The 23,712-nt window shown below is 47.9% G+C and overlaps 1 protein-coding gene across 1 annotated transcript; it reads right to left on the reverse strand.

Annotated features, from left to right (window-relative positions):
* Positions 1-3,905: 3,905 nt before the first annotated feature.
* On the reverse strand, positions 3,906-20,098 carry RPIA (ribose 5-phosphate isomerase A). Its single transcript, XM_054825158.1, has 9 exons — positions 19,826-20,098; positions 15,308-15,368; positions 13,307-13,362; positions 10,133-10,192; positions 9,452-9,516; positions 9,039-9,107; positions 8,372-8,513; positions 7,269-7,368; positions 3,906-5,120 (listed from the first exon to the last, which is right to left on the reverse strand). Exons 1-9 carry the CDS (start codon positions 20,006-20,008, stop codon positions 5,023-5,025), a joined length of 834 nt encoding a protein of 277 aa, XP_054681133.1. The 5' UTR covers positions 20,009-20,098; the 3' UTR covers positions 3,906-5,022.
* Positions 20,099-23,712: the final 3,614 nt, after the last annotated feature.

Here is a 23,712-nt window from a genome sequence, read left to right on the forward strand (position 1 = left end):
ATATAAAAGTAAAGAAGAGAATAATAATCTCCCCTTTGAAAAACAACACTCATGTAAGGATTAGAGGAAGGCAAGACTGGCTTTTTTTTCCAGCAAGGAATTAAGATAGCAAGAAAAGCATCACAGTGTACCGGCTAGATTTACAGCGGGGTTTTTCAATTTCATTTGTCATTGCCAAATACATTACGTTGGGATTAAACTGCACAGGTTATTAAAAACTGATTACAAGACGACGGTGCACTGTGGCAGGCGAATAACTTACAAGTTACTGAAATTAAGGCTTTGAAAATGTTTTAAGGGAATTAATGTTTAATTAATGATTCTGATCTATAAGGCATTCCAGTAATAGCTTCAGTAAGAGATTACACAAACCTGTGAGACATTCGTAAGTGGAAAGGATACTTGATGTTAGGTTTGGGTTTTTTAATTAACCTTGCACTGGGAGACCGCCACGAGGGAATTTGGAGTTTGGTGTACAGTAAAAGAACTGTTCCAGTTAGCGGGCTCTTCACCTTCTGTGATTTTTTTTTTTTATGATCAAATTTATATGCACATATTTTTAACAATACAGCATGAGATGAAATTTGAATTTAGCAGGATTAAGAATATTCCTACTTCAACAGCCCAAGTGAACTTGGATATTAAGGCGCAGGGAGGTTTACAGACGGTTGGCTTAACGGTCGCTTTTTTTCTTCCACTGAATTTCATCTTTCTGCTACTGTCTGCCAGAAACACCATAAATCAGCAGCAGCATTTAACTTTCCAACACGACTGATGATTTATGTTAGGCAAGTTATCTTACACATAGACATTCCTGTGCAAAGTCTTTTCTTTTTTTCACTAAAAAAAGTATTTTATGTAATTCCTTATAGTCAAAGCCAAGTCACTGATCCTTCTCTGTTCTGCTCACTACATTTACCTCCATGATCTGACATTATTTAGGGTGTAATTTAGGGGGGTTAAAAGATGTTTGTGTCAGTAGCTGTAAAAATACAAACGGGAAAGTCTACTGACCTGAAAGCAATAAATATCTGGTATCAGTTTTCCTACAGAGATGATATTACAAAGGCTCTTCTACAGAAACATTTTCATTAGGGAATTTCATGGTAATTTATTGTGCCCTGTCAGGAGATAAATCCCACACAAGATTCAAGATATCTAAAACAGCGGATCTGCCAAGTTCTGTAATTATACAGGGGCTGTTTAACTCTTCCGATCCTGATGGGTTATGGGGATACGGGGATGACATAATTCCCATTAAAGTCACTGGAAGGGGAAATGAATAAACTTTAGAAGTTTAAGGTACAAAAAAATGGCAGTTTATAGGTCTTTAAGTTCACCTTCAAGCTGAAACGCATCACCTTTTTGCTGATGTACTGAGTAAAATAAAACTGCAAAGAAGTTCTGGAGGATTCACAAGGCTTGATAAATTTGAAGAATCACTTTGCAAGCGAGAACTACTTTCCTTTTCCTCCTCCCCTCCTGGTGCAGCTGGACCAAAGCCAGCGTCACGACACAATTTTTGGTTAAATCCGCCTGGTTACAAAATAGACCTGGCTTTATGTTTAAAAGATATTAATACTCGTTACAGCTTATTAATAATCATCACAGCTAATTTTTCTCGCTGGTTATAATCACTTTGGTTACGATTGTTTGGTTTAATACACAGAGCATACATCCTCTATGCTGCCTGCTTTAATATTTTCATCTCTTTTTATGTCACATTTCTCAGCATAATAATTATGTCAGATCATAAATCCCATCCTACAGCAACAATAATAAGAACCTGACAGACACTAATACTTGCTTTATAACGTAGAACAAGGTGATTCACTTTAACTAAACAATTTCTTTCTACTTAATTAATTCATCTTAATTATTTAACCTATTAATGAAAGGTTAATTAAATTGAATCTGAAGCACTCTCTTACTATATTTACATTGCTTATTTTTTTTGAATGGGATTAGTATTTCATTATCTCTCTCGCTCATTAATTTTAGTGCTGCTCTTGCTCTTTCTTGAAACATTTGTTTTCTCCAGGGCCGAGTTAACCCATAATTCAGCGCTAATGGTAAATCAGTTGTGCATTACCCGCTGCGCACGGTGCAAAAGGCGACGCCAGGGTTTGTGTGCCAGGATGGACTGCGTCGTTCCCCATGGATAGCCACAACCATCCTGCCTTGGATTTTAAAAAGACACCTCCTTCCACCTGCTTTTGATTTACTTTTTCCTTCTAAAAGTACGTCCCTGCTCTTCTTCCCAAGCTGCAAGGGAGCAGGGTGGGACAGAGGTGGCAGCCGCGTTTCAAAAGGCTCTCTTGAAGAGCACCTTGAAAAATAGATGTCCAAAGCAAATGCCACAGTAGAAACCAACCAAGGTGTTAAAATCAAATTCAACAAACTCGAGCCCAAGAGCTGTTGGGAGCAGCCCACCGGTGTGGCCACAGCTGAACTGCCCCTACCCGGGGAAGTCGTGGGCATCTGCAGTGCCCTTATCTGATGGTCTACCATGGCATGCTCACCTAGAAACCGTTCTCTCTCCAAAAAACATGCACAGTGATAATGGTGATAGTCTAGAAAAGCAAGGGTCAGGGACTAGAAATAACTCTGCTCCCTGTACACTTAATTTTCATCAAACGTGCTCACGGCTAGACAGCCAAGCGTCAGCGTAAACAGGCTGGGTGGGTAAACAGGCAGAGCCACCCCAGGAGGGGACAGACTCCCTGCACCACATCTAAATGCCCCCCACGTGTGCTGGCAGACGAAGATGTGGATGGTGACGACAGGTTGGGGAGGCTGGCAGCCCCCGAGGGAAGGGACCAGACCACTCTTAGGAGCTCCTTAACTCAAAAATCCTTCTACTGACTCTACAAATCGAGCTGGAGGAGTTTGCACAAGGGAAATCTGCACAAAGCCTCCAGAACTGGTTCAGACACTGAATTTTCTCCAGCACTTCAGAGATTTTAATTCCACCCCTAGTACAGTAAACTCTGTAACCCACAGCCCAAGACCCACCCCAAGTCCCACCCCGGCAGGAGCAGCTGTCACACAGCACCCACCAGTGCTACCTGCAGCCCGAGCACCCAGGGAAGCTCCAGAATCAGTCAGACCTGTCGCGCGTTCAGGCTCAGATTTAACAAGTCCTCACTAAGCACAAAGCTGAATGAGATCACATCTGGTCCAGTGCCAGAAAGTAATGGTGCAGTGATGGTTTTATTGGCTTTTTGAGAAGGAGCTGTTTGATTTCAGAGAGAGAGGAGAGTCAACAGCAACGTTCGCTCCTGCTAATCTCATTTCCAGAAGCATGCTGAGTGAGAAGGCGCTTGGGCGCAAAGCTTTGCTCGATTGCTCTGTTTATCTAGGATTACATTAGGAGCCCAAGACGCAGCTGAAAACAGCCCATAGCAAGAACTAGGGCTTTGCAATCGGCTTCTGCAGCATCAGGTTTGCGGGAAGAGATATTCCAGTGTTTCCAGCAAGTTGTTGGATGGATGGCAGCCAGTTTGCTCAGTACAGGTGCTTCAGAAGTAACGGAACAGACATGCAGGAAGGGGAACATTTAAAGATGGAAAAATAGCTCCTTTTTGTTAAAAAAAAAAAAAAAAAAAAAAGAAAAAAAAAAAAAGAGCTGTACTTAGATGCGCAGGTTTTAGACCTGCAAATTGAGAGATGCAAATTTAAGACAGTCTCGAGGCAAGTGCTGCAGCTAACAAGTGTTGATTAGATGACCTGGTTAATTTAAAACAATGTATTTACCTTAAGCAAAAAGAAATCAAATGCAGAAGGGTGAATTTGGCCCGGGTGAAGGGCCCTTGTAAGGGGGAAGCTACAGCAGAAGTTAGTCTGATGATGATCTGCCCCGTTGTCCACAAAATAGTTACTTTAAGGACCAAACTACCACTGACTCTGGTATAACAGCTCTTTATTTCAGTGTCTACAACACAAAGAGAGGGCTTGCATTTTGACATCAGAACCATGCAAAGCACCTGAACATCAAGAACAAGATATTGAACAAGTGTCTCTCTCCTGCTACATGTGGAAAATTTCGGCAGGAAGACTCAGTTTTCCTGTGCATTCTGCTCCATCCTTCCACAAATCAACCAGCTGCGAGGGGTGATAACTAACCTTCATTCCAAATCAAATAATTTGCCACTGAACAGTATTCCATGCTGCCCTAAGCTGCTCAAATACGCTTCTGCAAACTTCATCAAGGATCCCGTTCGCTCTCAGTTGACAAGGACGAAGTCCCAAACATTTCCAGCTACAGGAGCAGACTTTAATCCGAGGTACTGAATTAAAGGAGAGCAGAATTTGGCTCAAAAGAGGAACGTCTCCTCCATAGAGAGGCCCAGAAAAGGCCCTTAGTAATGTCCCAGACAGAGGGATGTAGAGACCACCCTCGGCTCAGAGAATTGTCATGTGCACAGAGGACAACTAGACATCCTGAACGATTAAAAAATAGTGGTATAGAAAAATAAAAGGCCTAAAATACCGAACCAAAAAGGTTCCAAATAAGGCATCAGCAGGTCCCGACTGGATGCGTTCCCATTACGTACGTCACCCTCCCAGCCGGGGTGGTTAGGAACGATGCATTAGGATTGTACTTCTGACCTCAATCACTAAGCACTACGAGCAACCAGAAGGGTTCAAGTTCTCTTCAAAAAAAAAAAAAAAAAAAAAAAGAAAAAAACAAACACCCAAACACAAAACCAAGGAGTATTATTTTTGGTAAATATTTCTTAGAAAATAAAATAAAAATGTTAAATCAATTTGTTTAAATGATTCTTTAAAAAAAGACAACATTCCTGTAAAGTAAAAATATATATATATATATAGAAATAGAATATTTTTTTGTTTGTTTTTAAAAAAAGACATTCAGTATCACATCAGCGGATTCTGATCAACTTCCCGTCCGTCTTCTGCGATAACCGCTGCTCGTTAAGGCAAAACGTCAGGTTGGCACCGTTACAACAGCTGAATTAAACTGGCCGAAGGCGAAGCAGAGCAGGCAGCGTGCCGGCATCAGCGAGGCCGCTTCTCCCGCACGCTGACTGAGCCGTCCTCCATGCCGAAGTAGACTACCTCTGCCATGTCGATGAAGAGTCCTGTCTCCACCACACCTAGGAAACAAGAGTTGACGTGCCAGTTAATGCCAGAGTCACCCCACTGCTTGAATCCTCTGCTCTGACCAGGTTTTTGTTCATTAAAAGGTGCCAATGCCTCCACCAGAGCTTTGGAGAGAGGTGTCCAACCTGGGTGGTGTTGAATCAGCCACACAGGGAGCCTCCAGGAAGTCTTCTCCATGCAGCCACTCCCAGAGGGAACTCTCCAGAGTGAGAAACAACTCCCAAAGCTCCCCCCAACATTCACACACCACCAGCCACCACCGTTACACTAACACAATCACGAGCGTGGCGTTTTCTGAAGACCCACGAGAGCGAGAGGAAGCTACACAGCCACAGGCTTACTCACTTTGCCTTTACACAAATCTAAAAAATGATCCTGTTAGAGAACACCTGAGTAACACTCGCTCAAGTGTCAGGACTCAGCAGATCTGACGAGTAGGTCTCTACAATCAGTAGCCTGTTTGCAAATACGCTTTTGGTTGCATTTAATTATGAGGCGCTCCTAGCTTCGCAGCTATCACTGAGCCACAGCCGGAGGCCAGAAAATTGGAAACAAATGGAGAACAAGGGCTACCACAAGCACAAGGTGGCCACAGCCCTGCTATCAGCACTGTGTTTGGGCTTTAACAGTTCTGCTCATCCACTTCTGGGTAGGGAAGATGTTGTTCTCCTCTTAGCAGGTCCATTTCTGAGCAGCAAATGGTGCGCAGACCATCTCCACACCAACACAATGGAACAGGTCCCATCATTTACCGTTCATATCTCAACCAGAAGAGGTGCAAGGAAGAAGTCCTTGCAGAGAGACTGGTTTGTTTGCAAACAGCATAACCGGCCGCTGTTTCTCTCTTGCACAGAAACAGCTCTAACGATACAGGCATTTGTACAGCCGTGGGCAGCAATCATGTTAGGATACAGAGTGCTGCACTGGGGACAGCCCAGACCAGCTGTGGCCACCAGTTCATTTAGATGGGGCACTGGTTCATTTAGATCTGCTCCTGCCAAAGGTCTGAACCTGCCATCTACTGCTGGCTGCGAGCAAGTGCCAGGTAATTACTCAGATTGCAAAAACACGGGGACAAGCCAAGGTAGAGGCAGCATCCTAGCAGTTTGCTCCTAGAGTAGGGAAAAAGAAAACAGGTATATTTTGAATAAATCAGCCTTATCAGCAGCATCAAAGGAAGCAAAGCCACTGAACAGAAGCAACTAGAAGTTACTGGCGACTCTTCACCCTGCCTACACCCGTGGCCTCTGCCTGCTCTCGCATTATAATCATGGTGCCAGGACAATATATTGCTGCTTTCTGGGGACGTCAAGGTTCCTGCAACAGGATCCCAACCTGTTCCTGCACGCTCTGACAACACATGGTCAGTGAAGGCAGTTGTGTTACAGACTTCAGGAGCAGGCAGGTATCGGGGATAAACTCAAACATAAAAGATACAACAATATGTATTCAAAAGCTGACCAGACTCGAGCATACTTTGCCAAGATAACCAGAAAGATACAGCCGAGCCAGACTTTTATCTACTGCCTCACTGAAGTTCAGACAAGGCCAGGGCCCCTGGGCAGACCCGGATCATCCAGGAGCAGCTCTGGCCTGGGCAGCAGGTCTCATGCAAGGCAGGAGTCCTTGCAGAGAGGCTGTTCTGTTTGCAGTGTGATTGGGCACTGCCTCTCTCTTGCACAGCAATAGCTATGATACACTGCGCTCTCACAGCAAGGTGAGCCCGTAGGACTGCACAATGGTGACGGGACACAGAGCTGTAAGCAGCTTCTGGAAAATACTGTAACCCAGTGCAAACCCCCCTTCCAGAGCCCACTAGTGTTTCCATTGAAACCCCCTCTGTACACAGGCACAAGGAGAGTAAGGAAGAGCACAGGATCAGTGTGCCTAATGGAAAACAGTGTCATAAGTCACCCGGCATCGCCCCAGGTTTTCACCACCATGTGGAAATGCCACTTGGGTACAGTTGTACTAATTCAGCTGATAGATCTCTCAAGTGGAAAGAAATGTATGGACCCATAAGAGGGCAGTAAACACACACATTTCCTCCAATCCAGGGGACAGCTCCCACAGTCAGGGTTATTTCGCACTGACCAAACCTTAGCTAGCTTTTGCTTTTTTTAAAAAATCACAGACATTACCTGGTATCATTTTTATAGCAGTATTGACTTCACTCCATTCATGAACCTTGTCAAATTTCCAGTCCAGGATGAAGTTCCCGTTGTCCGTCACCACAGGGCCCTGGGAATCAAACACATTTGTCAGCACTGTGAGCTCCTTGTCCACGGAGCCCAGCCAGGGACTGTCACAGCCTCTCACCGGGACCAGCCACCCCCGCTGCAACAGTTCAGAGAGTCATCATTCAAGTAAATCAGGGCAGTAAATCAGGGCAGTCCACAATAAGCCTGTAACTAAAACCATTGCCCAAGGCACCTGCTCATTCCTCATTCTCCTGCGTACTGATAATCACACAGAAGCTGGAAACAACAATGCAATTTCATCACTGCAGCAGGAGATCCTTTTCACAAGAGTAAAGCTACATTAATGTACTAAGAAGGCTATTACAAACAATTAAAGCCAAAATAAGACCCCTCTGCCCCAGTGATAACAGCGTGCTGCTGGATGCCATGGGGAGGTTTTGGAGTTGAAGAACTGCTGGCCTTCAGCGTCCCAGACGTGCCCAGCACACTCTCAAGCCCAAGAGAAGGAGCAATTTGGTCCTTTCAACAGAGCAGTGATAGCTGGGGCTGAGGACACAGTGTTTCAGCAGCGCTGAGCAGGATGCACAACCACGCGTGCCAGGAGGGACCAGCATCCCCTCAGGACACGGCTTGTGCTGGAGCAGCACCGACACACATTCCCTGAGCGAGGCTGGTCTCAACTTCACAGAGAACGACTGGTTTACTCTTCTTCGGCACCCAAATGCAGTCCCTACAACCTCATGGGATTAGAAACATTAAAAACAAGTATTCAGCCTTCAGGCATTAACTCCAGCCATTACTGCAGCCAGCCCTCCTTTTCCCTTGCCATGCCGTATGGGCTGGCGAAGCCCTGCTGCCCAAGTGAGGAGAGGACAGCGGCAGCGGAGACAACACAGCTTCAGCTGTAATTTAGTCTGGCTCCGCGTGGTACAGAGGAGCCTGGAATGGAGTGTGAGCTGCCCCCCAACACCCTCTCTGGCAGTGCAGACTGCCCTCCAGCCCCCCACCATCCCTGCAGAGCAGGGCTGATCATGGACACATACCGCTTTGCTAACAGCCATCCGCAGCTCCGCAGCACCTCCAAAGTTTTTGGTCAGGGCTCTGGTGACAGGGACATAAGCCATGGGGATGACTTCAATAGGAATTCCCTTCTTCCATTGCTCCCCGAGGCTCTCAGATTTTTTCCTGAGGATGCAGTTTGAGGTGACATTAGCATCAGAGGTTGCATTGCTAACACCATTAACATAACGCACTTATCACATTACCTCTTGCAAACCCCTCAGCTGTAAGGCCCCAGAGGGCACAGTGGTCAGTTCATATGTGCACACGTGTAGGAAGAACCCATTTAATGCATGAGTAATGCACTCGTAAGCCCTGATTTGGCATGTTTTGGACAAGCAGGACACAAGTTCGTTTTTCTACAGCCCCACAGCTGTATGTACAGAGGAGGAAATTTATTCCGTGATGACAACCACTGAGCTAAAAAAGCAGAGCAGCCATTTCCCCACAAGCTCTGCTGACTCCTAAGCAGGCCTGCTGAGCTGAAAATTAAGAAAAAAAGCTAAACTGAATTGCTGAAGCACTGGGAGTCAGGCTCATTTCCACCTCTTCCTGCTCCCCTGACCCACTGGAAGGACAATAATGGCCTAACACAGGATAATCTGAATCTTCCCACGGAACAAAGAAGTATAATGAATAGTAATATTGTACCTGTAATCAGCAATAACGATGAAGCATTTTGCATATCCTGCAACTATCTTCTCCTGTGTCAAGCAACCACTGCAAGTGGGGAAAAAAAAATAATATAAAAATCATCAAACAGACTACCACCCAGTGTGCCTGATGGCCCTAAAGTCCAGTCCCCTCCATCACGTTCTTGCTGGTTTTGGTGCTGCTGTTATCCCACATGAGGGCTCGTTCCCCTGCCCCATCACTTTATCCTCCCTGTCCCTCGCACACGCTCTCGGTCAGGAGCCATCTCCCACTGCAGGTGCATGCACGGCCCTGCGCAGGATCCCATGGGCCTCTCCAGCCCACCTCGGAGACATCCACAGCCAGAAAAGGATGCTCAGAGGCCACCCGCCACCAGCACCACGCACAGACAGACGGACAGCAAGGCTCACCCGCCACCTTTGATAAGGTTGAGATCAGAGTCCACTTCATCTGCTCCATCGATGGCAACGTCGAGCTGTAGGAAGAGGAGAAACTTGGTGTGGGAATCCCTCCCAAGCAGCATCCAGGCGCTGCTCTTGGCACAGCTCAGGCGGGTGTCAGGCCCCAAGCAGCAGCCACAAATGCCACCAGAGCAGGGACCACCTTGATGCCAGTCTGACCAAAGATGAGCATCTGATCAGCTACCCGAGGATACCAGCCCCAGCTAAACCACAGGCATGTGAGAGCAGGAGAAAGAAAAACAAAAACCAACTGCTGGCCTGCAAGGCACATCACATTTAGCCTTTAGTGTCATTTAAAGACCAGCATGCAAGCAGGGGGCTCCCAGGAAAAATCCCAGTGACAGTTCAGCAACACAAAATCCCTGTCTCGGGTCAGCAAGCCTCAGCCTAGAAGAGATGCCAAACACCTGGAGGAAACACAACTCAGCAGCCTACTTGCCATCTAAAGGGACAAGCACTAAGACAAGACTAAGGCTTGGGGAAAAAATACACTAAACTAGTTCTTGCTCACATTCTACAGTGTGGCTGGCTGAACTTTCATCCTCAGAGGAGGACAAAGGAGCCTGATACTTTATGAAGGACCAGGTTAGAGGAAGGTCACGTGAGGTCTCACTTCCATGTCCCACTTACCTCTGGATGTCGGTCCAAGTCACTTAACGTTAAGCCGTTCTGCAGGATCAGCTGACGGGCCTGTGCATCAAGAAGACAGCAAACACCATTTACCGGCGGCAGGAAAGGAAAACAGGCTCGTGGTGTCATTCCCCGGGCTGCAGCAAGGATGGAGAATCCCTGGGAGGGCTCCACCCTGAGCTGGCAGAAAGGCTGCAGCCAGCAGCAGGAACACATGACAAGGAGAAAATGATGCTTCCAGACCAGATTATTTTAATCAAAAGAAAACCCTGCTGCTGATTTGAACTAAAATGCTCAGATGGTGCAACAGGACTCCTGGGTTCAGGTATCTCTGTATTAAAAAGCGGGAGAACCCAGAAGCTTGGTGGGAATCACTTGTATCTAAGCTTTAGAGCAGTTATGGGATTTTTGAGTCCTGTGTTGTTTCAGCTTGGATATCATTCTCCCTCGCACCCATCCAGCCCCTCTGGTTTCCTTCGGCTGAAAAATGGGAGCAAGAAAATTAAATATTTACACCATAGGAATATGGACTAATAATAAAAATATTTTTTATATTTGAAAGAAACAAAACAAAAGCAAAGATGAAAAGCACAACTCATGGTAAAAGTGTGGGAAGCGTCCTAAAACAGCTGTTTGGTGGCTCCAATCTACTTTTACTGAAGTAGCTGTGGATTTCCCTCTAGTGGCAATATGACACAGAGCACCCGGAGTTACCCTCCACTTGGTCGGTCAGTTTAAATGGAAGTTCAATCTCAGAGAACCTTGAATTGGTTGAATTTTCTGTGTTATAAATCATCACATGAAGGAGACTTCCCTCCTTGCACGGACTCTGCTTGAGTCTAAACTGCCTACCACTCTGTAGCTAGTCCAAGAAGCCCCAGTGCGATAGCCTGGATCAACTTATTCCCCTGAATTTTACCCACTAACACTAACAAAGTACACCAGTCACGCGTATTGGCATCCCAGAAACATCAAGAAGAACTAGCAGGTGGTACTCCTGCCAATGAGATATGATTTGGATCATTAATCATGGCACTTCATAGCATGCAGTTTTAACACCCCTGGGCTGCGTGCTCTTGATCTGTGCACTAGGATTCCCCTAAGGACTCACAAAATTAAAAGAATAAAAATCAGTGGGTTTCCATTCATTACATGGTGTCCATGTAAAGAGGTATCAGGGATCTGGGAATTGAAAGCATTGAAAAACACTGTGCTGCACATGCAGGCCAGATCCTGAATAGGCTCAGAGTCAGAAGTGTGGAAACGAGGTGGCTCTCTTCAGGCTCTCTGCTTGCAAGGCGATGGGAGCAGACCAGCAGGAATCAAAAGCAGAGCTCCCACAACTGGGGGAGAAGCAGCAGTAACTGCGCAGCACCTGCCAAGAAACGGTCTCACTCTGTGCTCTCAGCATACAGCCGGGTGACAAGAAGGCAAAAGCCAAGGGACAGATACTTACCCCAGCTTTAGCTTTACTGAAAGTGATGGAATAACCCAACCTGACAACAGGGAAGGGAGGAGAATAAAAGCCCAGTGAAACCAATTCTTCCTTGCCAGTAACCTCAGGCAGCCATTTACACCTGTATGTGATGAAAGCAAGATGGTGTTTTGCTGATCTGGGAATGCTTCACACTGAATTGGTTGAGGTCTAAGAGACTACAAAAGATACGAAGCAGTCCCGTGTCCAGGGGATTTTGGCTGCTGCAGGTGTACAATCTATCTCTGGCCTTTAATAGCAACTTTTTTGTTTTACTGGTAAGAAACTCTGTAGTGCCACATGAACTACCCCAACATTTCAAGGCAGGGCAGGCTCCAGCTCACGTTCACAAGAACTTAATCATGATTTTCTGTAAAATCTAATGACTGAACTCCGGAGATTTCCTAGGTTCAAATGGGACACAGTATCTCAGGATGTGGATCATTTTAGACAGATCAAAGACAGACTCTCACCACAGTCTATGTATGCAACAGAAGTACTGATATAGGTTAAAAAAATAAATCTAGTTTCTATTTTTTGCTCTTTGCAGCAGTTTGTATTGTATCCCAGTGTGCCACTGGCTGTTGCGACAACTGGGAAAAAAGAAAGCCTGTTGTCCCACACTCACATCTAAAGAACATCTACAGGGTAAGAGGATGTTAAGTTTTCATAAGATTTTAGGATAATCCAGGGGGTCTCTATCCAACCTCCAGCTCAAAGCAGGGTCAGCTATTGGGTTGCTCAGGGCTTTACCTACTGGGGTCTCGAAAACCTCAAAAGACGGACTCTGCACAGCCCCTCTGGGCAGCCTGCCTCACTGCTCGATTGTTCTCACGGTGAAAAAGTAGTCACAAAAGTACAATCTCAAGGTCCACACCAGGACCAAGGAAAGGGCACATGCCCAATTCCCAGACCAGGGCATCACTACCCAGCCTCAAAAACCCTGCAGGTGGTCCCTGTCCCCACAGACTGGTGACATCACCTCTCCCTGCAAGGAGGGGACAAGGTGACAGCTGCTCCTCTGTTCCTGCCTCAGGGAATAGATGCAGAGAGAGCAAAGCCAGATGCCTGAAGGCACAGAAGCAGCTCAGAAGCTTCCCAAGCACCTCTGCGTTTCAACACCAAGCCACGTTCTCCCTCTCCCTGCAAACCTCTCAACAGCTAGCTTGGTATGAATCAATCCCTGCAAGAGTTGCACAGCAAAGGGAAGGTTAAGCTGATTTCTCTTCTGCAATTTCTTATAAAAGCCAGTTGATGCATTCCAGGTTCCTCCTGAAAACACATGAGCTTGCTATTATTGCTTGCAGTGTGATTTTTACAGCTTTCAGGGCTAAGTGTCTCCAATGAGTTTTACATTATGAGTCTGGTTCACCACTGTCAACAGCGTTTTTCTGTCAGCGGGATCCAGAGCAAGCCACGCACCAACACTCACATAACCAGTGTTACCATGCTGGTTCAAAACATACCTCCTAGCACTACAGCATCCCTGCTGCTTTGGTCAGGGTAACACAGCACCATCACCACCAGCTTCATGAGGTCCATCTGCAGGCTGCATCACAACTGCTTTCACCAGTGCTTCTGGTTAACTCACACCGCAGTGAGCCACTCCAGAGCGCGGCATGGTTGCCTCCCACAGCCAAAGGGAAGATCCCCTGCCTGAGTGTCCGGACTAGCAGAAAGCAAAGGAGGAAAGCGCTTACCTGAAAAGATGTAGGGATGCAGACAATTGTCAGGTTCTCCTGTCTAACCCGCTCAGCTGTAAGGAAAAAACAAAACAGAAGCCTCAGTTTGTTCATTGCAGAAGGAAAAAACACACCAACTTTCACTTTAAGAAATCTCAGTTCAGAGCAGCCCCTTTGAATCACTGCAATTACTTGCTTGGCTTGCAAATAACTCAGTCATGCTCAAAACACAAACAGGTGCCACCCAGCATAGGGTAAGGCTCAGTTTCTACAGTCAGAAATGTTTAAACACCCACCCTGTCTCAGCCCAAGACACCAGGAGCCATTAACCTTTGTGTCTCCAGCAGCAGAGGAGCATCGTCAGCAAATCATCACCTGGGAAATTAGCCCCACTCCCCTCTCTCACTCCATTAGACAGGTTTTGCTGCGCTCCTTGTAAACGGAAAGCTTCAGCAGCTGTCTGAAAGGTTTTCTGGCTTGTTGCCTTGGGGACATCACATTCATTTATTATAAAACATTTAAATATATGGCAAGGAAAGGACTAATAAAATACAGTATTCCATTAAATGGAAGGAAATATTTCCTCCCCCCAGGTTAACCTCAAATTACTAAAATCTATTACTAAGATATCATTATGGACAAAATGTTATTTTAGTAATTATAATACTTAGGCATGAGCCAACAGCCCAAGAGTCAGCAACAGCTCTCACACCAGAGTGAGCACACAGACTCCATGCTTCAAGGTAATGCTGCAGCTGGAAGGACTGAAGATGCAATACTTGAGGCTGTTAAAACCCACAGCCCAGTGCTAATGCATTCAGTAGACATGAAAAGTCAGACTTTGCAGCCTAGAACAGGCAAAGCACTTTAAATACTACACCCATTTATTTAGAGACTGATTCTGTCTTCAAGTCAGGAGTGGCTGCAATAGAGCCAAACCCAGAAAGCTGAACCACAGCTCCCAAACCAGCTCTGAGACAAATAAGTGTATTGCACAGTCAGCATGGGGTGAGATAGGTGCCAAGGGGCAGGCATGAACCATCTCTGCTATTTCTCCACGAAGCAAAGCACTGCGCTGTGCTCAGACCTCAGCCCCACTCACCCACGGTGGGCTGGGGGACAGCTCTGCCCAAGGGAGCTCAGGGTCACAGGGAGACTTCCCAGCCATGCAGACACCCAGGTGGGACACATTGAGCTCTGCTTCCGAACAAGAGTCCCCCCTCTGCATCTGAGCAATACCCCCAAGAACACCAGGGCTGATCCTACACTCCTGACCCACCATGGCACCCACGGCTGCTCTGGTTTGCATCCAAGAACAGCAAAGCAGGACGAGATACAGCATCTCCACAAGCAGATCTGCCCTAGGGCTGAGAGTGCCCTGCGAAGGAAACTTTAAACCTCTGGCCCTGTGTAATGAGGCATGAAGATAATTACGCTCACATGCACTTTGCAAAAATGCGTTTGCCTCACTTGAATGTTTTGCTGAAATTTTCTGAATCACACCTTAAGCAAACTTGCACCTGGGGCAAGCAGATAAACCTAGCTGTAGGGTATACGCAGCAGGATTTCACATTCCTCATTTTCATTACACTTCATCAGGCCCCTCAGTGTGAATAACGTAGATGTGAGCAAGCAGCATCAGCTGCATACAAATGGGTTAACGGAAGCAGAGCAGCTGCATGGCCCAAAGCCACAAAGCAAGTTGGGACGAGGCAGAGCTGGAATGAAACAGAGGGGTTTAGCTCCAGTTTGTGGTGGGTGCCAGTAAAGCACTTTCCCTGGCTGTATGGGGAGAACAGGTGGCAAATCATTGCCTCCTCAGGACTCTCTAGGCAATAAATTTGGAGCACAAGACCCAGTTTTAAACTTCAGCTTCAAGGAGGACAGCAGTCCATGAACAGACCCTCTATCTCAGCTCTAAGCCAGCATCCAGATGAGTTAAGCTGTTTTTCAAGTAGTTGGGACAGCTGGACACGGGAACTTTCTGCAGCGGGAGGGACAGGAAGGGGAGCATCCTACCTAATCGATGCACCGCGTGGACAATCGTAGAACCGCTTCCAATCCCAAGAACTTGATTGTTCTGCAAATCAAAGAGAGACAGAGGAGAGCTGTTACTGGGGCCTTGGCACAAGGGCTGTCCGCTTTTCCTAGTAGACTGGACGTTATAAAAACATGCAAAAGGATGCACGCCGACACACAACGTCTTAGCGTGCTGTGCTGCAGGCAAGGAAAGGAACACACTGCACTAGCGAGGGCATGACTACTATCTGCAGCTAAGGGATTTTAAGCAACCCATCCTCTCCTTAAAGGACATGTGCTTGCTGAATACCACCACGGCCTGACTCTCGGGGTGTTCAATGCACACTCGCTGCTGGTTGCTGGCATTCCATGCATGCTCTCCTGCTGGAAAGCTTGGCGTTTCAGACAATACCACAGAGGAAGCTGAAACAACCTCAAGATAACATCTCCCAAGGAAGCCGCACAGTAAAATCATGGGTTTGCTGCCAACGGCATTGTTAGTAAACAGTATGGATGCAACAGCAGCCAAAGCTAAGAGCACAGCAGCCGCTCCTAGAGTATAATAAAAACCACCCTCCAAAACACGGTATACAACTGCCTATATGAGAGTCCAGCAACACGCTTGAAAGATGGGTGAGCCTGGCAGCGTATGCTGAAGATGATCACGTTTTAACCACAGCTCAGCCCTGGCCTTTCTCTGCTCATGGTCTGGTTTAAGAAGGATCACTACTGTCTCATCCGTAACACAGACACTTCTAAAAGTTGCTGCAGGCTGAGGGTGGATGGGTGCAACTGTGTTATCCCCACAAGAGGATGCTCTGCGATGTAAATCTGTGTTTATTATCAGCTCAGTCTCCCGCTCACTGAGAGCTACCTGCAGCCACTTGCACACTTCCAATTTTCAATGTACTTTCCCTTCTTTGTGTGGGATCCAAAGCTTAAATTGACTTAAGGAGGCCCAATATCACTACAGAGACTTCAGATGAGAAAGACTTGAAGCCAGCCAGAGATGCAGGCACAGAGCTGTTGTGTGTTATCTCTTGGACATTAGACAGGTCTCGAGTTCTTTCTCCATGTACAGCAAATCCAGAGTTCAGAAGCTGTGGAAAAAGCCACACCTGCAGCATTTCAACTAGCTAAAATCTTACTGGCACGCAAGCTTGCCTGGAAAGGTGGAGCTCAAGGCAGGTCACACTCCCCTAGGATTAATCACTTCCCTTGCTTCCGCAGGTTAAAAGCTTAAAGAAAACAAAAGTTCTCCAAAACCCAGTGCATAACCAGAGACTCAGCTTATATCCCAGCTTCACTAACCACCGTGACTCTGCAAAACATGGGGAAAGCAACAGATCGCAGCTGCGCGCCTGCAATGTTGCCAGCAGAAACCCAATAGCTCCAGAGGTTTCTCAGTTTCACCTGCCCAGTAGGCAGAGCCAAGCGCAGCCAGCCAAGGGGCAAGCAAAGCTGCGCGGAGGCTGGCAGGACACGGGCTGTCCCGGTGTTCCCAAGAGACTTGTTTCAACCTGGGAAGAGGCAGTTTCTTCTCTTTGCCCTGTTTCTGTAGGGTGGGACAGCTTCTTGGAGCAGCTGGATGCCCTAAAGGGATGGGGAAAGCCTCAGCATCAGCCACTCCACTGTAAAGAAGCTGGAAGAGCTCACAAGGGTCCCAGCCCATGCTGGTGATAAACTTGAAGGCATTTATCAGTGATGAGGGGTGAAGCACCCTCCCTTAGGCTGTGACAAGACCTTGAGCTAAGTGGGTTTCCTAGAAAAACAGTTTAAGCCAGTCTAAACTGGTGCTGTCACAACCCCTGCCTTACCACGGCTCCCACCTCTCCCTCCTCAGCTCCAACCCCAGCCAGACCAGGGGCAAAACCAGCCAAAAACCATCCACTTTTAAAAACAGGGGCAGGGCGAATGTTCGTGAGAAGCAGAGCACACAGTCAGCATACAAGAGGCAGGTCCAGCTCACAGCACCATTTCAAGGCATTTACTAAAACCCCAGCAAATACAACCAAGGCACTGAGCCACAGCACAGCTGAGGACCCACGTATGGACTCCACAAGTGGAGTTAACAGCAACCACAGCATTTTCTCAGCTAACCCAAGAGCCTAGAGATGCTGCCCGATATTACAGAGGCTGACAAGGCAGTGCACATCAAGCAGCTGTTAGCAGCACCACACGGGCTGGCCGGTCCAACCTAAGTTTCCAACACCAGGATTTACGTGGGCAAAGAGCAGGAGATAAATACAGTGCAAAGCACAAAGTTTTCCTCCTATTAATGTTCAGCCCTCTGGGGCAGCAGGACCTATGGCTCTTGGCCATCTCTTCATTTCTAACAGAGACGCCAACAGGGCCCCTGCCTTCAGAGGTGTTGTATAAACGCAAAGCCAGCTCTGCCCAAGCAGCTTATGGCTCTAAAGTCCCAAGCCCTGTGCCAGCCCCACTCCTCTGAGCAGTCATGGCACTACAGCCTGCAGCTACTGAGGTTGGTCATCTCAGTGTCTGCTCCAGTACTGGGGAACTCTGCTCCTACAGCTGCCCGGGGACAAATGCTGTGGGTAAACACATCAATCTGACTTTAATTAAAAAAAGAAAAAAGTTCTCTGCTCCTAATCCCCCCACCCACTCTCAGGTTTACATCTGCCACAGGCTGCACGAGGAGCTGCTGTGCTGGCACAAACAGGGATGGGTGTGAAGGGGGATGCCAAGCAAGGAGCCTGATCTAGTACCAGCACCAAGCCCCCAGTGCCACGGATTTACGGCACAATTAAACAGGAGAGATTTGTCCAGCATAGCCAAACCCTGAAGTCAGTGGCATCTCCCACACATCCATGCCATGCAAGGAAGGGAGTCTGCAGCTTTGCTTTCGGCGATTACATTGCTCCCTCCATTAACAGTGATAGCTCTAACAGCTGGACACAAAACTATCCGTTACAAACAGCAGCTGCACCCTGACAGTGCAAACTGAAGGGGAGACAGGTTTTCTCTGATAGCTGAGACCATCTAACTCCTTCGCGGTGACTCTAACCTGCTTATCCACCATTGCTTCAAGCCAACTTGCACGGCAAGCATTGCAACGTTACCCCAGACACTACCTATTTTACTTAATCAGCATCGCTAGCCAGGCACTGAACTTTAATTAGCTGGGACATGGCCAGAAACATTATCCTAAGTTTGCCTGACCATCAAACAGCACAAAGGCCAGTTATTTCAGTAGGAAAAATCAAAAATTAAGAGTTTACCCCAAATCAAAGGCACACCCAGCTCGTGACAACCTGCAGCAGCAGTCGTGCCTCAGCTCCAGACCTTGCGACACAAAGTCCTTCCTCCCGCAACCCCCCACTGTGCAACTTTGGGACTTGCTTTGGGTAAGAAAGGGGATTTTTATGCAACTGCTAGTCCATCCCCCACACTCCCCTACAGCTGCCAAAAAAGTGAAGCAGTTATGGGACATCAGAAAAGCCATCAGCAACTGAACATCAAGATGCCAATCCAGCAGGGGGGAGCAGGAAGGAAAAAGGAACTTTTTTCCCCCTCTGACTACTAACATCTTCCTCCTTGGCAGCAACTCTACGCCTGTTTCATCACCACCGTTGCAAAAGGGCTTACACAGCAAACATTGTGATAAACCCCTGCATGACTTTAACTATTGATCTTCCAAGCGTTCACGATCAGGCTGTGCCAAACCTCAACCAGTCCTATTTGACCTTCAAGGGGCTGATTAAAGCCCTTTGCTGTGTTTCTCATCCTACAGAGGACAAGGCACGGCCCCCTGGTGAAGGGCTGTTGCTCCTTCCTTGGGTGCTCAGAAATAGGGTGCAGCAGCAGAGCACCCCGGACTTGAAGAAAGGAGCAGAGCACAGCGTTAGCCTGAACCCCACAGCAGCCCAGCCTACAGGAGAGTACACGATGAAAGTCTAGCGGTGCAAGACTCTACCCCAAACTCGGTGTGCAATGTGCTGAGCCGGGCAAGGCATGGAGCTGCTGCCTGGAAGGTGTGCGCTGGGAGAGCGCAGATATCAGAGAGGAAAAATAGCTTTCCCTCTTCTCTCCAGGCTAAAGGAGCACAGTCCAAAGCAAAGGAGGAAGAAGCTCGTCGCCCCCCGCCCCCCCCCCGCACCCCAGGGTCCCTCCTTGCACCCCAGGACCGTCCATGCTTTGGGGGGAGCGAGGGGTCCGTGCACCCCACAACCCGTCCGTGCATCCCGGCGCTCCTCTGTGCACTGGAGGGGTCCTCTGTGCAACCCCGGAGCCCGTCCGTGCACTGGGAGGCTCCGTGCCTGGGGAGTCCCTGCAGCTCATGGCCACTCCATGCACGTGGAGGGTTCCTGCACCCCACGACCGCTCCGTGCACGGGGAGGGTCCCTGCACCCCACGACCGCTCCGTGCACGGGGAGGGTCCCTGCACCCCACGACCGCTCCGTGCACCAGGCGCTCCTTGGCCCCGTGGCCGCTCCGCGTGCCGGGGGGTCCATGCCCCCCGTGCCCCGAGCAGGGCTGGGCTCCGAGCCGTCTCACCTGGACGTGCTTGTCCACCGCCGCGCAGGCGGCCAGCCTCTTGGCCTCCTCTGCCATGGTGCCGCCGAGCCGCCCGCGGGCGAAGGCGCGCCTCCCCGCCGCCGGCCCCGCTCTGACCCTCCCCGGCGGCCGGGCAGCCAGGGGCGTGCTGCGGAGCGGGCCGAGCCGGCCGGGGAGCCGCATGCCGCCGCGGCCCGCCCCCCGGGGGGCTCTCCCACACGGGCTGGAGGCCTGGGCCGAGCCGGCTCCCTTCCTCCTCCTCCTCCTCCGGGAAGCTGGGACTTGTAGTGCTGCGAGCCGCAAACTACAGCTCCCACAATGCACGACCGGGCACGGCACGGCATGGTACGGTACGGCACAGGGTGCCGGCTCCGCCCGCCGTGCCCACCCATCCCGCAACACCAAAGCAGTATGGTTTATGGATGCTGATACACGCACATATACCGATATATCGTTTTTGTCTGGGATGGAGGAGTTGAGGCTTTCCCGTGAAGTGTAAAGGAATGGGAAATGTTCCACCTGAAAGTGCTGAGGGAGCAGAGAAGGGAGCAGAGAGGGGGCCGGGGGGGGCCCTGCTCGGCGCCAGGCAATGCAGCAAGCTCAGGGGTGTTACCTGAAATCTGCCTGGGCTTCCAGACGTGTTAAGGAAGGGCCTTGGGCTTAAATTTTGTAGCACGGTCTTGCTCTACAGTTTCTCTGTGGTGGGGGTTAAGGACTGGGGAGCTGAGGCCTGCCCCAGCTGGGTCACAGGAGTCACAAGTAGGGACACAGACAAGAGAGAAGACGCTGGCTCTCAGACCCCATCAATACCAACGAGCACTCACTGGTCCTTATCCCACCCTGCAGGAGGGTCAGGATAAAACCTGATGGGGGGGGTTCTGTCAGGGAGCACACAGAGCCTTTTTTTTTCTCCATATTTTCCCCCCTCTATCCTGGGTTGGCATCTGCTGAAACTGTTTCTGAAAAATATTAAAGAGGCAGATCAACCTTCAAGTACCTCTGCACCAGCATTTTCAGTCCTGGGAGCCATGTTAAGACCATGCACAGGCACCTCAGTTTCTCTCCAGGCTGCAATCCCACCAAGGTGGATGAGAACTGCAGGTCTTTACCCCTTACTACTCACCCCAAGGTCAGGCCACAATGTGTAGAGAATAACTTTTTTTTTTTATTTGCACAACAGAAAAGACGCTGTTGCCTTTTTTTTTTTTTTAATTCTGTACATGACTGACTTGTTTTGTTGCCAACCTCTGTGATTCTGCTGTGATTTTTTTAAGGGCTAGAAACGTTTCTTTTTGTTTTCCCTGGGTCGGCATACCAGCCTTTGAACAATGGGGTGGTATTTGAACAAAGACTCTATTATCATTACCCAGGCTTATCTCAGTGTGGTAAGGCCTTACCTTTCTGTACAGAGCAGGTGACTTGCTATTAAGAGCAGCACGTGATTGCTATACAGTCGTTCCGTGTTTTCTGCTAGCTGGCAACGATCTTTCCTGCAAATTACACATATAAAATGTAAATACGCAGATCTAGTGGGATATGTATTTCAGAAAGAATCAGACCTAAGTACTGCATTCTTCCATGATACGTTAATGTTAAAACTGAAGGAGCAGCTGACTGGGTTTGGGGTTCCTACTGTCAGTATCCTAAATGTTTGACTGCTGCCTGAAACGAAAAACAGTCATGGGGAAGCCCGTCCTTACATGTGGGTATCTCTCAAATCCCACCAGTGTAGAGAGTATCAGCCCAGAAGTTAAGTACGGGGTGAAAAGCCTGTTTGTATCCTCACAGTAACGGCTGATGGCTTTGGCTTGAAACACATCTTGCAGCGCCTGTGCCTGGAGGAATGCAAACATTTCCACTTATGGTGTTTTCTGTTAGCAATTTATCTGAACCTGCCACTAAGTTACTATTTCGGCGAATGCAGGAAAATCTTTCATTTATGGTGTACTGAGCCTTGCCTATGCACAAAAACAAGGCATTGGACATTTTAGAAATGGATTTTCTTTAAGTTTCAGTGACAACCTGCTCTGTTTGCGAACAGCTCAAAGTCTTTTTGTACAAGCCTGTGTTTGCCCTGTCTCAAAGCGTCTCCAGGAGCCAGCTCTCATCCTTTCTCAGTACAGAGGGAGGTGTTTCATCCTGCTTTGTTTGAACAGACATTTTGCCCATCAGAGTGGTAACCGCAAGGTGTTAACTCTAGCAAAATGCAATGCTGATGAATGGACTAGCTTGGGCCATCGGGCTGGTAAGGGTGGCTGCATGATTCTGGGTGCCAAATGCTGCATCTGAGGCTGAAATTACATGTTAGGAAATTACACAGTAGCTGAGATAACAGCCTGCTGTTGACAAAAAGGGAAGATCCTGCTCTTTACTCCTTGCAGCCATCTCAACCTGGGTACAGAGTTTATGCTGGCTCTGGCACTCCTCTGACCCTGTGCTGATTTACCTTGTTACGCAGGCAAAAAACACAGTTTCTTTTTGCCAGGTGAGTGAAGTTGAACTGGCTCAGCCAAACAACATATAACAGGGCGGTTTTGTAACTGGCTTAAGCTGCTCTGGTCTAAGACAGTTCCGTCCCCAAAAAGGAGCGTTCCCACCCTATGGTCCATCACTTGCCAAGTTTTCCTGCTACTTCCACGTGTTGGCAGAGAGCTGTTTGTTTTCTGAAAGGTAAAGCAAGCACCAAAATCAAGGTCAATTTTGCTTGACCTTTCCTGAGGAAGGCAGCAAGATCAATCAGTTGGGAGCGGGAAGGCTGTAGGACCATCTTCTGTGGCACTCTTAGCCAAGCTTCAACCTGTTGCAAAAGGGCAGCTAACCTGAGTGACATCCTAGTGAAGGCACAACAGTCTCTAGGTGTCAGGTGTGTTTATCCAATTAACTGTATGTCTCTCTCATTTGATAAGGCATGAAACAGCTAAAAAACATGACCTATGAAGGTAAAACTTCACCAACATACCGGAGAAACCAAGTGGAAGACCGAGCATTTCTAACTCGTATTTCCAGATGAAGTCATTTTCTGGTTGGCAGTGGCTCTCCAAGCCTGTCATGCCCCAGCAATTACATTCTTACTACCTAATTTTTTATCCTGCCAACTCCAGTTCAGTGACATTTCTTCTGAATAACACTTACTTCACTGCTTGTCTCTGGTTTGATCTGTTGGATGAAGAATTGCTTGGGTTTATTCTGCTTGTGAAAAGACATCAGCAGGGGTGCTGGTATAATTTTGCAGGGGACTAGAATGGCCCTTGGTACAGGGCAGCCACGAGGTGGCACGATGGGCTTTCGCTGCTGCGGCTCGCTACTCCAAGAGCAAGTTATTCAAGAAAAGCAGGCAGATCTCTAGCAGAGTTACGTAAAACACCATTCCTGTTAACATCCATCCATCCTGCAAGAACAGGCTCTGATTTCCACACAAATATCTGGTCAGATTTAAAGTTACTGTCATATGATTGAAATAGATCTCTTATGTCAGTCAGTCAAAACAGAATGGAGAATGTGAGTCATGCTTTGCAAAAAGCAGGAAGTTTGGTTTTGTTGGCACAAATTTTTAATACAGAGAGAAAATTATACGGCTGTATTGCCGTGTTTGTCTTAAGCATTTGTGAATAGCATTGTCCATGCCTTAGAGAAATGTTTCCAAAAGAGAAAAGAGCTTTTAGACTACAGTTGTCATTCCTTATGCCTCAGTAGACTCAGGAGGAGTCTAGAGGAAAACATGGACTCTCCTGAAAACTGTTAGAGCCCCCCTAAAATAAAAGTCTGCAATTGGAAGACTGTTGATCTGAGAGAGGGAAGTGGAAAGAAATACAAGAAAATGAGGTAATACTCACGGGTGTGATAGGGACATTTGCACAAGGCTGTTATTGTTTTGCCGTCAGCGCAAT

The sequence above is a fragment of the Grus americana genome, chromosome 4 (assembly GCF_028858705.1).
Source record: "Grus americana isolate bGruAme1 chromosome 4, bGruAme1.mat, whole genome shotgun sequence".
NCBI classification, from domain to species: domain Eukaryota; kingdom Metazoa; phylum Chordata; class Aves; order Gruiformes; family Gruidae; genus Grus; species Grus americana.

What these genes read in the sequence shown, in the direction of transcription:
- RPIA (XM_054825158.1), bottom strand. Translation starts at nt 20,008, where the DNA reads ATGCGGCTCCCCGGCCGGCTCGGCCCGCTCCGCAGCACGCCCCTGGCT. An exon ending in CCACGCGGTGCATCGATTAG is followed by an intron (nt 13,363 to 15,307) that starts GTAGGATGCTCC and finishes TTTTCCTTACAG; the next exon opens with CTGAGCGGGTTAGACAGGAG. An exon ending in ATCGTTATTGCTGATTACAG is followed by an intron (nt 8,514 to 9,038) that starts GTACAATATTAC and finishes CTGCATCCTCAG; the next exon opens with GAAAAAATCTGAGAGCCTCG.